The following is a 14,487-nucleotide window of genomic DNA, read 5'->3' as shown; positions in this document are numbered from 1 at the left end:
AAGAGTTTAAGGCAGGAGAATTATTTAAGTCCAGTAGTTCAAGACTAGCCTGGGCAAAAGAGTGAGACCTCATCTCTATAAAATTTTTTTAAAAATTTTGTAGTGATGTGCACCTGTGGTCCCACCTACTTGGGAGGCTGAGGAGGGAGAGTTGCTTGAGCTCAGGAGGTCAAGGCTGCAACAAGCCATGATTAAGCTACTGTACTCCAGCCAGAATGACAGACTGAGACCCTGTCAAAAAAATACAGTGTAACAATATACAATAATACAAATTTAAAAAACAATATAGCAGCTATTTAAATAGTATTTAAATTTAGGTATTATAAGTAATCTAGAGGTGATTTAAAGTGTAAAGGAGGAGGATGTGAGCAGGCTATAAATAAATACTATAGCATTTTATTTCAAGAACTGGAACATCCACAGATTTTGATATAGGAAGTTGGGTTAGGGTCCTGGAATCAATCACCCTTAGATACCAAGAGAAGACTATAGTGTCTCACTGAATTGACAAATGAGCACAGTGGTGAGTCAGGTAGGGTTTAACATGTAATTTGTAGGTTGCCTATATTAAAAATAATGTCTCTGTTTAGAATTTGTCTTGTTAAGAAATGTAAGTAACAATGCAAATGTTTTTCTCTGGAATGAGTCCCCATCAAGGATGTTTAGAGGGGCTAGGCAGTGTTTAAAAGAAAAGTGCCTGAGTGGGATGGGGATGTTGTTAACTGCTGAAACTTGTCGAAGAGTTGCAAAGTGACAGAGGCAAATAAAATTATACATGACTAGATATATGTGAGGACAAAGCCATACAGGAAAAAAGAAATAAGATACATTTTTTTGTGTGTAGGAAAACATCTTAACAATTGCTCATTGTTTTGAGGGTGTATAGTCTCAGAAGATGCAAGTATATAGAGAGGAAAATAACTGAAATTTTAAATTGGGAACCAAAAGTTCTGGGTTCTTGTTATAGTTTTCCTAGTTACTTTGTCTCAGCCTCATTTGAAGTCTATAAAATAAAGACAATTTCCTAAAAAATTTTAAAGATATTTTCAGCTATACCTTTTATTCTAATATACCAATCAAGTAGTAAATTATGTCTTATTATAGATTATGATTTAGTTTTCTAAATTATAGATTTAGAGAAATTTTGTATAAATGTTAGTAGAATTTTTTAATGGTAAGAATTCTCCATATTTTTGAACTCTATGAAGGATTAAGTCCTGATGAATTATTAATATGCCTTATTCATTTCATTTTTCTGAGTATTCAAGATAATTGATCATTTATCTCATAAGGGATAGAAGAAAATGGAAAGTTGTTAAAAATTATGATGTTAATTGTTAACCAAAGGTGAAATAGCAAGTTAATACTCAAATTATGATTAAAATTCTCCATTTTTTTAGCCTCAGATTTGTGTCTTAAGCCTGGAGCAACACAGCTCAATAAATTAGATGGCATAGATGAATTCCACTTTTATACATCTTCTAAATCTATGTTTTCTTCTTTTTTTTTCCTTGTCTGATTATTTTAGTACTAGAAATCTTAATAACTTGATATGTCACTTGTTAAAAAATGACATTTGTTGTAAGGAAATACCTAATTGAATCATCTAATTGTTTTTTTTAACATGAACATGTTGAAAACTAAGACATGAGAAAAATAGCCTCCCCGTAGACTGAGTTCTCACTTTAAAGAGAAATAAAAAATAAAACTCTGTAAAAACTATAAGTGATTTTTAGACATATAGTGCAGTGTTCTGTAAACTAAGCATGGCAACTGTGTAATTATGTTTTTCTCTAGGGAGAAGATAATGAAGACAGTTGTCAGTAGCAAGTTCAGTGGTCATTCTCAGCTCTTAAGCCTCTGCCATTGCCCAATCACATTCAGTACAGAAAGCATCCTGCTCCTTACGAGGCCACTTTATGGGCAGGATGGTGAAAATGGCATAGTTTTCTCTTGGAAAAAAGAAAATCCCAGGCATGCTAGAGTTCTTCGAGTATGCAAGATAACAGTTTGAATCTCTTTTTCCAGGATTAGGTCTCATATTCATAAGTACCCAGTATATGGTATTTTCTGGACTTTAATATACCTTGCTAAACTCACACTGAGGCATTTAGTGAATGTTTCTTGAACATTGTGGTTACTGAAGGTCCAAAATATGTTCGGCGCTGGAGACTCACAGGTTAATTCGGCAGGATTCTTGTGTTCGGCCATTTAGTAGAAGGAAAGCAACCTATGATCTAGAAAATGCAGGATGGCATATTGTTGGGATAATAATTATTCAGCGAAGGCCACGAGATGGAGAGGTTAATTTTAGGAGAAATTCAAGACAAAAGACTGACGAGGTAAAGAAGGGCTAGATCATGTGGTGAAGGGAGGTGCCTTATATTGATTATTAGGAATTTGATACCACTAGGATATTTTAAAGTAAAAATTGATGTGACCAATTATGTATTTTAAAGAGGCCATTTTGGCAGCAAGATGTGGAGATATTTGTGCCTACCCTTCCTAGATTTGTTTTCATACACAGCCCAAAATGTTCTTTTCTGAAATTCTCAAATCAAATCCATTTCTGCCAACTGAAATACCAACCCCTCCATCAAACCTTCCCTATTAACCTCCTGCCTCACCACCCCCTCCACCAGCACCATACATCATCGTCATTATCATCATTTTGGCGTTCTTCTCTGGACACCCTTTCTATTTCATTTGTGCCAAAATGACTGCAAATGTCCCACTTTCAGTTTTGTTTGTTTGTTTGTTTTGTTTTGTTTTGTTTTGTTTTTGAGATGGAATCTCCCTCTGTTGCCAAGCCGGGAGTGCAGCAGAGTGATCTCAATTCACTGCAACCTCCACCTCCTAAGTTCAAGCAATTCTCCTGCCTCAGCCTCCCGAGTAGCTGGGATAACAGGCACCCACCACCATGCCCGGCTAATTTTTCTATATTTAGTAGAGACAGGCTTTCACCATGTTGGCCAGGCTGGTCTCAAACTCCTTACCTCAGATGATCCCCCTACCTCAGCCTCCCAAAGTTCTGGGAATACAGGTGTGAGCCACTGCTCCTGGCCCACTTTTAGATTTTACTGGTAAAACAAAAACCTCAAAATACTCCACAGCACTTCGAGTGAGGAATTGCTCGATTAATTTTATTGAATACATGAATGATTATTTCTTAGTAATTTGTTTTCTTGAACTTAAAAGATAGTAAGGTTGTTTATGCAACTTACTTGAATATCCAGGTTTCAATAAGAATGATAGAAAATATTTTCATAGCCCAAATTGCTCCTCTCTTCATTTAGTGACTCCGTTTTCAGCATTGTTGCTCTGTGTGTTTAGTGCTACAATGAGCAATTCTACCTGTAAAGGATATTATTAATTTCTATTTTATATAATTAATTTTACCTGAAAGAAGATTGTAAGATACAGAACACATTGAGCTAGAAGGCATTTATCTAATGGACATGATAAAAAATACACGATATAAAATTTATAGGCACAAATTAGTACATTAAGGGAAAATTATTTTATTCATTTTGTTACTCCAGAGCTCTTGTAATACAAAGTTAAAATGATAATTGTTTCCTTTTTTTTTTTTTTCTTTGTTGTTGTTGTTGTTGTTGTTGTGGGGAGAAGTTCTTGCTCTGTCACCAGGCTTGACTACGGTAGCACGATCATGGCCCACTGCAGCCTTGACCTCCTGGACTCAAGCAATCCTCCCACATCAGCTTTTTTAGTGGCTGAGATTATAGTCATACACCCACACACCTGGTTAATTTTTTAAAATTATTTTATTTTTTTTGTAGAGTTGGGGTTTTGCCATGTGGCCTGGGCTGGCCTCAAACTCCTGCCTCAGCCTATTAAAGTGCAGGGATTACAGGTGTGAACCACCACACCTGGCTAAATATTTACTTTTTATTTGTTGAACTAGTATAGAATATACGTTTTTATGGGAGAATGGTTATTTCCCTCATAAAATAAGATTTAATGAACATATTTGTGAAAAATGTCCTAGCGTAATTTATAGCCAATAATTGTGAAAAAATGAGATGACAGTGGGGATCAGAATCTGGGGCTGGAGTTGGAAAAGGGAGGAGTAAGTTTCAAAACTACCATTCACATTTCTAAAAAATAATTTTCCCTCATTATCAGCACATACATTTTTATAGCACTATTTTAGGTTACTCCAAAGGACTGATTAAACTCCTATTCAATTCCTTTTATAATGTTTTAGGGTGAAGATGGTTTTCCAGGATTCAAAGGTGACATGGGTCTAAAAGGTGACAGAGTAAGTATAAAGAAAATGTGCACTAGTACATAAAATTTAATATATATATATATTTTCCTTTGCTTATCTTTAAATATAGTAAGCATATGATAAATAAAATGTTTGTACCACCTAAGTCTTTAATCATTTAAGTTTTTATACTAAGATTTAGGGATTTTAACTTTTGTGGAGATAGTGTAGTATAAATTGTCTTTTAGATGCTATATTTCCGTAAGTTCCATAATAAACATGCACCCGTGCACACGTGCACACACACACACACACACACGTGTTAGTGTTGTTTATACACAGGACATTAGAAAGTTATGATCAAATTGCTAGAAGTAATTTGATAAGTTTGTTCTAAATTTTGTTCATATATAATGAGCTATGCTGCCTGGAAAGTACATGTGTGCAACTTTCATGAATTTTCATTATATGGTGGTGTTCAATTTTTGAATGTAAAAATAGTAGTTTTTTTCTAGTAATATATTATAGAGAACAAACAGAAATATTAGTTATCTAATGCAAATTAAATGCTTTATTGGGAAGATTTATTTTTAATTAATATGCTGGTACCTGATACATCTGAACAAAGAAGCATTCTATAGAAAATATTTGTTTTCCTAAAATACAAATGAAGTCTCCATGCAGGATTGGGGGCAATAGCATCCATATACAAGTTCTTAAACATTAAAGATAAAAGCCAAGTACAAAATAGAGATATTTTTCTTGTGTTCCAAACAGTAATTTCCAAAGCTACTGACCAATCTTTATTATTATTTTTTTCCCTCTCTCTGCAACACAGATGCATTAAAAACAATTTAGTGTCATATATGGTAGGATTAGACTTTTGTAGATTTTCAAATGTCAGACTGTATTCAGTTTATTAAACATGAAATGATTGATGAAGTCACTTTCAAGCCTCTTTGTCATGAACAAAAACATTAGTAAACACACCAAAGTTGAAAACTCTTACAATAGATTGTAATTTATGACTTTCAATCTCCAAATGTATTTTTGTAACTGCCTGATGGGTTTATCTTGCCTGCTGCCCAGATAGAGCCTATTTATCAACACAGGGGAATTGCAACAGAGAAAGAATTTGACTCTTTCTGTACACATAGAGTTGGCTGAATAGGAGACTGGAATTTTGTTATTACTCAAATTAGCCTCCACAAAAATTTGGAGGATAGGGTTTTTTCAAGATAGTTTGGTGGGCAGGAGGCTAGGAAATGAGAACTGCTGCTTGGTTGAGGATGCAATCATAGAGGGGTGGAAAAATGGTCCTTGTGTTCTGATTCAGTTTCTGGCTGGGGACCACAGGGCCAGTTAAGTCAGGAGTCATTGGTCTGGGTGGAGTCAGCTGGTTGTCACAAATGCAGAAGTCTGATAAGACACCTCAACAGGCCAATCTTATTTACAGGAGTAATTAGGGAAGTTATAAAAATTATAAATTTCAGACCAATGGCTGGTAATTTTTTACTATGCCTACATTTTAGTGGGATTCACACCCCTCTCATAATTCTAACCTTGCGGTTTTGTGTTAGTGTTTATAAAGACAGATTTGTTTGGGGAAGAAATATCATCATTTGAACTATAAAGTATATTTCTCCGAATGTTATCTTGCCCCATGCCCTGTTATGATCAAGGGCAGTTTGAAGGTAAAAGGCAAGATGGAATTTGTTAAATCAGATCTCCTTCACTGTCATAATTTTTTCACTGTTATAATTTTTGTAAAGAAGTTTCATTTTCATTCATAAGAATGTTGTTATTCTGTGCCTCAGGGAGAAGTTGGTCAGATTGGCCCAAGAGGGGAAGATGGCCCTGAAGGCCCGAAAGGTCGAGCAGGCCCAACCGGAGACCCAGGTCCTTCAGGTCAAGCAGGAGAAAAGGTTGGTAAATAACTTTAAATTCACCGGTACACTTGCAAATGATGTTTCACATCATTTTAAATTCTTTCAATAACTGGTGTCAGAAATTGAGTTCTTAATACATTAAAGATAAAATTTTTCATTATCATTTTAAATTTGCAACCATTACGTTTACATTTCAATGTAATATTAGGCAACATTAAAATTTGCCTTCATAAAGTATTTCGTGATATGGTAAATTTTCTATAATGTACTGTGAAGTTAAATTTTTTAAAAAAGCAAGAAATGTCTATCACAAATGTTATCACATTATGTTCACTAAAGCAAAATATAAATAATCTCTTGTGGATAGAATTCAGATGATTCCTTTTCTTTCATATATGTATATATATTCTACATATATATGTGTGTGTATATATATGTCTATATTAAATAGAGAATTCTGTTATTCCTGTTAAATACTCCTAGGAGGTATGATTATGAGATAGACACTTCTTTTGTTACTCTCCTTATTTTCTAGTCCTCTATGCCCTCCTTGGCCATGTAGAATCAGCTACTTTTAGAGTTCTTCCACATTAGATGTTGAGAATTAAAGGATGCACGATTAAAGGATGAAATTATCAATGAAAGACAATCTACTTATGGTTTTGGACCAAGTAGAATCATCTTTTATTTTTTCCACGTAAACATGCATTTCACATAAGTCTATTAAAAAATACTGGTATTCAGGCCCAACTTCAAGGGATTTTAATTTTAATCTGGGCTTGACACAAGTATCAATATGTTTTAAAACATCCCCAGATAATTCTAATATTCATTGTTTTGAGAGACACTGGGCATTATGTGTTGTGTCAAAAATATTTGCAACCATTATATTCATATTGCAATATAATATTAGGCAACATTGAAATTTGACTTCATGGAGTATTTAGTGACATGCCAAATTTTTGATAATGTACTATGAAGCTAAATAAAAAAATGAGAACAGCCTATGACAAATGTTATTGCATTATATACACTAAAGCAAAATATCAATAATATCTTGCTGGTATAATTCAAATGGTTCCTTTTCTATATGTATATGTCTATATTTTCTACAACAAACATGCCATAAAGAAATTTCATGCTATTTAAGAAAATTACAAATGGGAGTCCCAACCATTGTATCTCAGAAAGAAAATACATGATATAGGTATTATACAGAGAATAAGAATAAACAAATAGAAAATTCCTCATGTCCTTATGAATCATCTAATGTGACAGTTCTTATAGGGTTTTATACTTTGAAACTTCTGCAGTTTCACACTTTGAAAAAACATTGCTAATTGTAAATTAACGAACACTGTTATAGTGATTTGGCAGCAGAAGAAAAAGATCAGGGGAAAACAAGGCCCTTTGAGACGTTTAAACCTTTTCATTTAAAATGCTCAACGCTAGTGGTTAAAAGGGTATCCTGGTACCTTCCTGTCTTCTTAGGCTCTATCATGTGTAAACGGTCACACAATCTATTGTGATAAATCAGGAGCTTAACCTACCTCACAGTTCCTTTTGTAACATTTCATTAGTATTTGTTAGTTTATTGAAGTTGCCTATCATCCTATTGAAAATGCAAACTTTCTGCCAGAATTTATTTTAAAATGACTCTAAAATGAATTAGAGTATATCCATACATTCTAATGTGGTAATTAACAAAGAAAACAAATAGCTTGTGATCAGAATTAGATAATTTACTTAACTTGAAATTGATGGTATAAAACAAGCTGTGATAATATATCCAAGGTGACATCATTGTAAGTATGCTTCTTAGGGTTAGTTTGCATATTTTCCATCTAAAGACTACTTATCTATGCAATGCTGATCATGACATGGACAGCTCTTTAGTTCAATCTGTAACAAGGTCATAAACCATACTTTTAATTTTTTGCCTTGTTTCATCTAGTAAAATACTTATTTTTATTTAGAAACTTCTGTTCATCTTTTATCAATGCACATACAAATTTGAACTTGTGTTTATTTTCCATTTTTAGTTGTTCAATGTACATTGAAAATGATACATTATGCTTTCTAATGTTTAAGACAGTAGTAAATAATATTTTATAAATGAAGTATGCTTTTATAAGTATCTTGTTAAGGAAATGGATGCATGGTAAAATTCCACATACATATTTTATTCAATTCATTTATTTTTATCTTTCTACATGTTTTTTTTTTTAAATTAATGCTTTGTTCAGAGAGAAATTTTAGGGAAGTAAATTGTTTAGGATAATATTTTAAACCATCTGGTATTTGTTACACATTGTTGGACTTCATTATAACTTAAATTTTGTTTTAGCACTTTCAGATTGAAAGGCAACCTCGTTGCACTGGAAAAAAATAGTATATTCGATTATCTGCTTGGAGGAATAAACACTCCACAAAAACCATCATTATTAGCTAAAGCTCTCAACACATATTATGTTTATTAGTCCAGATATTTCAACATGTTAGAGTGAAAGAAGAAATTTGGCTTAAAGTTTAATTCTGAATGTCTTTGCATATCTAGGTTTACTTACTCATTAAGAAAAGTTAAGTAACTCATGATCCCTTGTTTTATATTTAGACTAGGATAAATGAAATAATTTTATCAAAAAGATTTACTCTAGTTGGAGTGATAAACTCTAAATATTGTGCCAGTTACATCAACTAATTTAAAATAGTATTCAATGTTGAAAAAGCTTAGGAGTATTTTTAACCATGCTTTATAATTCACAAAGAAGTGTAGAGTACTCTAAAACCTCAGGATTCATGTACCTAAAGAAGGCACTATCACTTATATAATAAAGGTTAAGTTAGGCAACATTATAACATTAGAAATATGTTCAAAGCAAGAATTTTCTAATTCACATGAAGAAACTTAATTAAGGTAAATAATGATAAAAACCTGCAAATCTTCCTTTTGAGTGTACAATATGTGATTCTAATATTTAGAAAAAATACTGAAATCATTATGTAAACTTAATTCAACTTAAAATATTACTTTGATTATTATATATTATAACTATAGGGAAAACTTGGAGTTCCAGGATTACCAGGATATCCGGGAAGACAAGGTCCAAAGGTAAAACAACTTGATATTTATAGTTTATTAACATTTTGTGAAGACAGTATTAATCACATATGGTTACCTTACAGTTTGTAACATCTCTATATTATGATGAGTACTTAAAAGTAATTTCAAAAGGAAAATCATAGAGCGTGTGGACACCTGGAGTGCAGGGAGCTCAAAGAACTTAAGTGATTATGGATTGCAATATTTTAGGAGAAGGAGTCATGAAACAAAGGCATAATCAGTACTTCTTTGTAATTGGAACAAGAACGATCCTAATATATCTGGAAGTTTTAACATGGATGACATTTGATGGATAATAGCTTTTGATTTCCTTTCTACTATCCTAAGGGTTTATATTACCACTTGATTTTCTTTTTTTAATTAATACATCTTTCACACTGTCTGTTACCCTCATTTCCATGAGTATTTTATTCCAGCGTTGCTGTAACAAATCTCCACAAACTTATTAACTTAAAGCAACAGAAATTCACTGTCTTACAGTTCCGGAGGCCAGAAGTATGAAACCATGGTGTCGCAGGGCTATACTGCCTCCAGAGTTTCTAGTGCAAAATCTGTCCTTGCCTCTCCCAGCTTCTGGTGGCCCCAGACATTCCTTGGCTTGTGGATTCATGACTCCAATCTCTATTCACTTCTTTATCTGGCCTTCTTTCTGTGTGTCTTCTTCTCTTCTGTCTCTTATAAGGACACTTGCCACTGGATTTAGGGATCACCTAGGCAATCCAGGAGGATCTCATTTTCTTGATTTAATAGCCTTTGGCAAGACTTTTTTTTCTAAGTAAGGTAACATTGACAGGTTCCATAGATTTAGATATGTATATAACTTTTGAGGAGCCACCACTCAATTCGCTGTATCACTCACATCTCATTTGTGGCTATTTGAAATATACATATTTTAAGTATAAAAAATATGGTTTTAAAAATGCATATTTACCTCAGTGTACTAATTTTTCTCAAACCTACCATAAAACTTTGTTAAGGATGCCCTTGATGCATTGAGTAGTTAAATTAAGCTTAAGTGAATTAATATGTAAATGTTGATTATTAATAACAGAGTGGTTATGATACAGGAGGGGGACAGAGAAATGATGATAGTTTCAGGTATATCATTCTTTTAATTATATGTACATGAGATTATATCAATCTATCAGTTAATTGAGTTTGACCCATTTAGGTATAACAGACACAATAGGTATGGCAAATCCTGCTTCTGTAACATTCTTAAACATATATCTATTCATAAGTTTCACATATAATTATGGGAGACAAAAACGCCCTTCTCCATGAGTATGTAAACCACATGCCCTTGTGTTCCCTTGTTGCCACGTGATAATACTCTTTTAGACTTGCTGTACAGCTTTTTCTTACAATTTTTTTTCATTGAGTTTCAAAAAAAAATATTTCCTTCCTTGAGTAGCAGGGGATAAATATAATGCCTTTGAACCCTTCTAAAATAAGATTTATGCCATCTGTAATTTAAAAATAATATGGGCATATTTAAATATTTTCTGGCTGTACTGAGGACACTGATTAATACTTTTTATCATTTAAATATTGTCTCTAACATACTGCTCTGTCTTTCAGTTAGCTTCCTTTCAATGTCAAGCATTTTCACAAATATTAAGAGCAAGAAAAGCCATTTACTGTATAATCCAGGACCTCAAGCTATCCTTACATCACTTCATGCATTCTAGATCTATTTATTAAGTTAAATTGCAATTGTTTTGTTTTGATTTAAAAACATAGGAAACTGTCACAATATTACATGAATGAGTAGAATTTTATTTTATCAACTTATTTAAAATTCTGGTTTTTCCTAAGTTCTCTGATCAGTATTCTTTGAATTGTTTTTATTAACAAAATACAACAGAATAAACAGAAATGCTTCCTCCTAGAGGTATCTAACATCTTTTAATCCTTTTACTGAAATGTCTGGAATTTTGTTCTTTATTTCTTCATATTGCTTCTTTTCATAGCTCATTTATTATTTCTATGATAAAAAAGCTTTTAAGTTTCTCTGTTCTAAAATGAAAAACTGACTGGGACATCAAAGATGAAAGATAGCTTCATGTTTTTTTCCTATGTGTAAGCTGATGAATTTTGAATGAATTTAAATTTTTATTTTACTAAAGTGAAATGCCGTTACCAGTCTCTTTCAAACAGATTAAGGACTGTAATTTGACATCATATTAATTTCTTAGTAGCTTTCAAGCAGATTAAGGACTGTAATTTGACATCATATTAATTTCTTAGTAGCAATATAAACCATAAAGGTATTAAAAAGATGTAGCACCACATGTGCTATAAAATGATAGCTGTTTCTAAAATGACATCTATTTTAAAGTAGGATACTTTTATATGTCAGACAGCATTTTAAAAATTTCACGTTTTTAGTTTCACATTTATTGACCAAGCCAATTTCACAATTAATACTTGACTTTATGGCCTTTGTGTGTTTCTGTATAAAAACAGGTAATACTTTTTCATAGAAATTATATACTTTGGTGATAATTCTGTATGTGGAAAAAAAATAACATTTCCATATATTCAACTGATTAATTGGTGGGTTGGTCATTTTCTGTGTTTTCTATCAATTTCCTAGAGTAGAAACTCTAGGTAAGAAAATACATTTATGAAAAACAAAATTGGTGCATAATATCTGTTTGATTAAATGAAGTATCTATAAATATGCTTAGTTATCTCTTCTAGTTAGGACAGAACTGAATATTTGTCTCCCCCCTGTCAAAATTTCTATATTCATACTGTATTATACTCATTTGTCCAATTCCTGCAATAGTCACATAGTAATACTGTGCTAGATGTAACTATCTGATTTTGTGTAGAGAAAGAAAAGAGATTTTGAGAGCTCTTCAAAATGTAATGTGCAGAGATTTTTTTCCCCAGTATGTGAATATTAACACATCCTAACAATTGTTCTCAGGTTGATCACAAGTTAGCTATACAGGCACGTATTGAAACATATAGGAAAACATGATATAAAAAGCAGCTTAGCAGTGCATCCTTCGGGTTATTCTTTTGACTATCAGCTGCCATAGGGCATCACTTACAATTTTATTTACCTGCCTTAATAGCATGGTGTAGGAAATACAAATTGATAGCATCTTACCTTCCTGATAAGTGTGAAATATTGACTACTTTCAAATTGGGAATAGGGCTAAATAGTTACCTCCTGTGAGTGGGTAATACTCTACACCTGGCTATTCTAACTGTACGTGCCTGAGAATACAGCTTCAAGACTTCCCAGATTTCATAGTTCATGTGACCCCGAGAAGTTGTTAAAAATGCAGATTCCTGGACCTCACTGCCAGAGAGTCTGTTTCAGTTTCAGTAGATGTGGAGTGTGCCTTGGCAGTCCATATTTTTAGCAATTACTCTAGATTATTCTGATACAGAGGAGCCATGTATCACTTGGAGAAACATTATTTTTAGGGGTATTTCAATGCAAGTGAGTGGATTAAAAAAAGAAAGGAATGTATTCAAGTCTAAGAAGGCTTTGTTATATTTCCCTTAATATATGGGGAAGTTTGCAAAATTTGATGTCTAGTATTCTAGCAGAGGCTAAACATTTTATGTATTATTGCGCTTAATCCGTACGGTGGTTTAAACAGGAAAACCCTCCACTCATTCCTTTTCAGGGTCTCATAATTAACAAGTTGAGCAGCAAGGATGTGAACACTAATCTTCTCTGTTTTATGATACAGTGATGAGGGAAGCTAATCACAATCATGATCAAATAAACAAGCAGATACAAATTTAGGTATATGTACAAGATCATATGGGACATTTGGTTATTGGGGATTACATTGTATTCCATCTGTAAAATGTGGCCATTTGTAAATGAAATAGTGCTTTTATAAACTTATTAGATTTTTAAATAATTATAATTTATTATGTATCATTAATTATTATTTATTATGTATCATTGTTATTTTTATACCAAGCATTATTTTTTTTCAGTCCCACAAATTTCAAATTACCTGTAAGTTGTGTATTATTGCCCTCACTTTGCAGAAGAAAAATCTATACTTGATGAGCATAAGTAATATACCAAACTTACTTAGCTGATCCGTTTAACTGATGCATAACTAACGTAAATCTCAATATTATGTCCAGAATTCTAAAAAATAGAATTATAATGCCTGACTGTCTGAAACAGACTTTCAGCTAGGTATAGTTGTGTTCAAACACCAAATAGAAAACGTGGAGGAAGGTTTTTAGTCTATGAATTGATCCAGTTTTAAAAGTGTAAAAATACTCAACTCAAAAGTGGTAACTATAGACATATGATAATATTAACTCAGGAAAAACATTTTCCAAAATTCCTATTTTGATATTTGACTATTCCTGTTTGTGAAAATAGAATTTTTCTTTAGAGTTGAAGCAAATACAAAGAATTTTACACTGCAATACGTTTTCTATAAAATGTCCTATAATTACTATTTTATAACAAGAGATGAAATAATTCTTGATTAGTTCATTTACTCAGAAGGTTAAAAACTAAAATGTTTTATCAATTTGTGCTTTCAATGCTTCCAGGATTTCAGATGTCATTGTAAGTTCATTTTTAATTACTACGATGGTATCTTAAAATTTATATTTTTGATTTAAATATTAACATCTGTGTGAAAATCACTCTGTTCCAAAATAAATTACATCTTGTGACTGAAAACATTAATTGCCATGTTTGTTCATTATTTAATTTTATTACTGTAGGGTTCCACTGGATTCCCTGGGTTTCCAGGTGCCAATGGAGAGAAAGGTGCACGGGTATGATATATAAATATAATGTTTTGAACTCTGTGTATAAATGTTCTTAGCTGGGCATAGTGATGTGTGCCTGTATTCCCAGATATTTGTGAGGCTCAGGTGGAGGATTGCTTGAATCCAGTAGTTCCAGGCCAACCCGGGCAACATAGCAAGTCTGTCTCTGAATGAATGAATGAATAAATGAATGAATGCATGAATGATGTTCTTGCATGACTACTCAGTCTCAGCACCAGAGTCATAATTTACTGTGATATACTGCATATTGAAATTGAACTGTCTTTGCTAGGGAGTAGCTGGCAAACCAGGCCCTCGGGGTCAGCGCGGTCCAACGGTAGGTGCCTTGATTTAAAATGATGTACATTTTTCTTATTGAATTTAGTGTTTCAAGATAATTTATTTTTCAAAAATAAAAATTGATTTAGTGCCTTTGGATTTGCCTGGCACTAGTTCGGGTTCAT

General features: G+C 32.7%; 1 protein-coding gene across 4 annotated transcripts in view; it reads left to right on the top strand.

Annotated features, from left to right (window-relative positions):
- Positions 1-14,487, top strand: part of COL11A1 (collagen, type XI, alpha 1) — a 241,690-nt gene that overhangs the window by 114,898 nt on the left and 112,305 nt on the right. For all 4 annotated transcript variants that reach the window (XM_011975884.1, XM_011975869.1, XM_011975892.1 and 1 more), the window contains 5 exons: positions 4,229-4,282; positions 6,049-6,156; positions 9,179-9,232; positions 13,976-14,029; positions 14,316-14,360. In XM_011975884.1, coding sequence (XP_011831274.1) covers positions 4,229-4,282; positions 6,049-6,156; positions 9,179-9,232; positions 13,976-14,029; positions 14,316-14,360 — 315 coding nt within the window. The remainder of the gene's footprint in view (positions 1-4,228; positions 4,283-6,048; positions 6,157-9,178; positions 9,233-13,975; positions 14,030-14,315; positions 14,361-14,487) is intronic.

This window comes from Mandrillus leucophaeus, unplaced genomic scaffold (assembly GCF_000951045.1).
Source record: "Mandrillus leucophaeus isolate KB7577 unplaced genomic scaffold, Mleu.le_1.0 Scaffold1012, whole genome shotgun sequence".
NCBI classification, from domain to species: domain Eukaryota; kingdom Metazoa; phylum Chordata; class Mammalia; order Primates; family Cercopithecidae; genus Mandrillus; species Mandrillus leucophaeus.
Note: the sequence above shows the minus strand (reverse complement) of the source record. Positions and strands in the feature narration are given on the sequence as shown.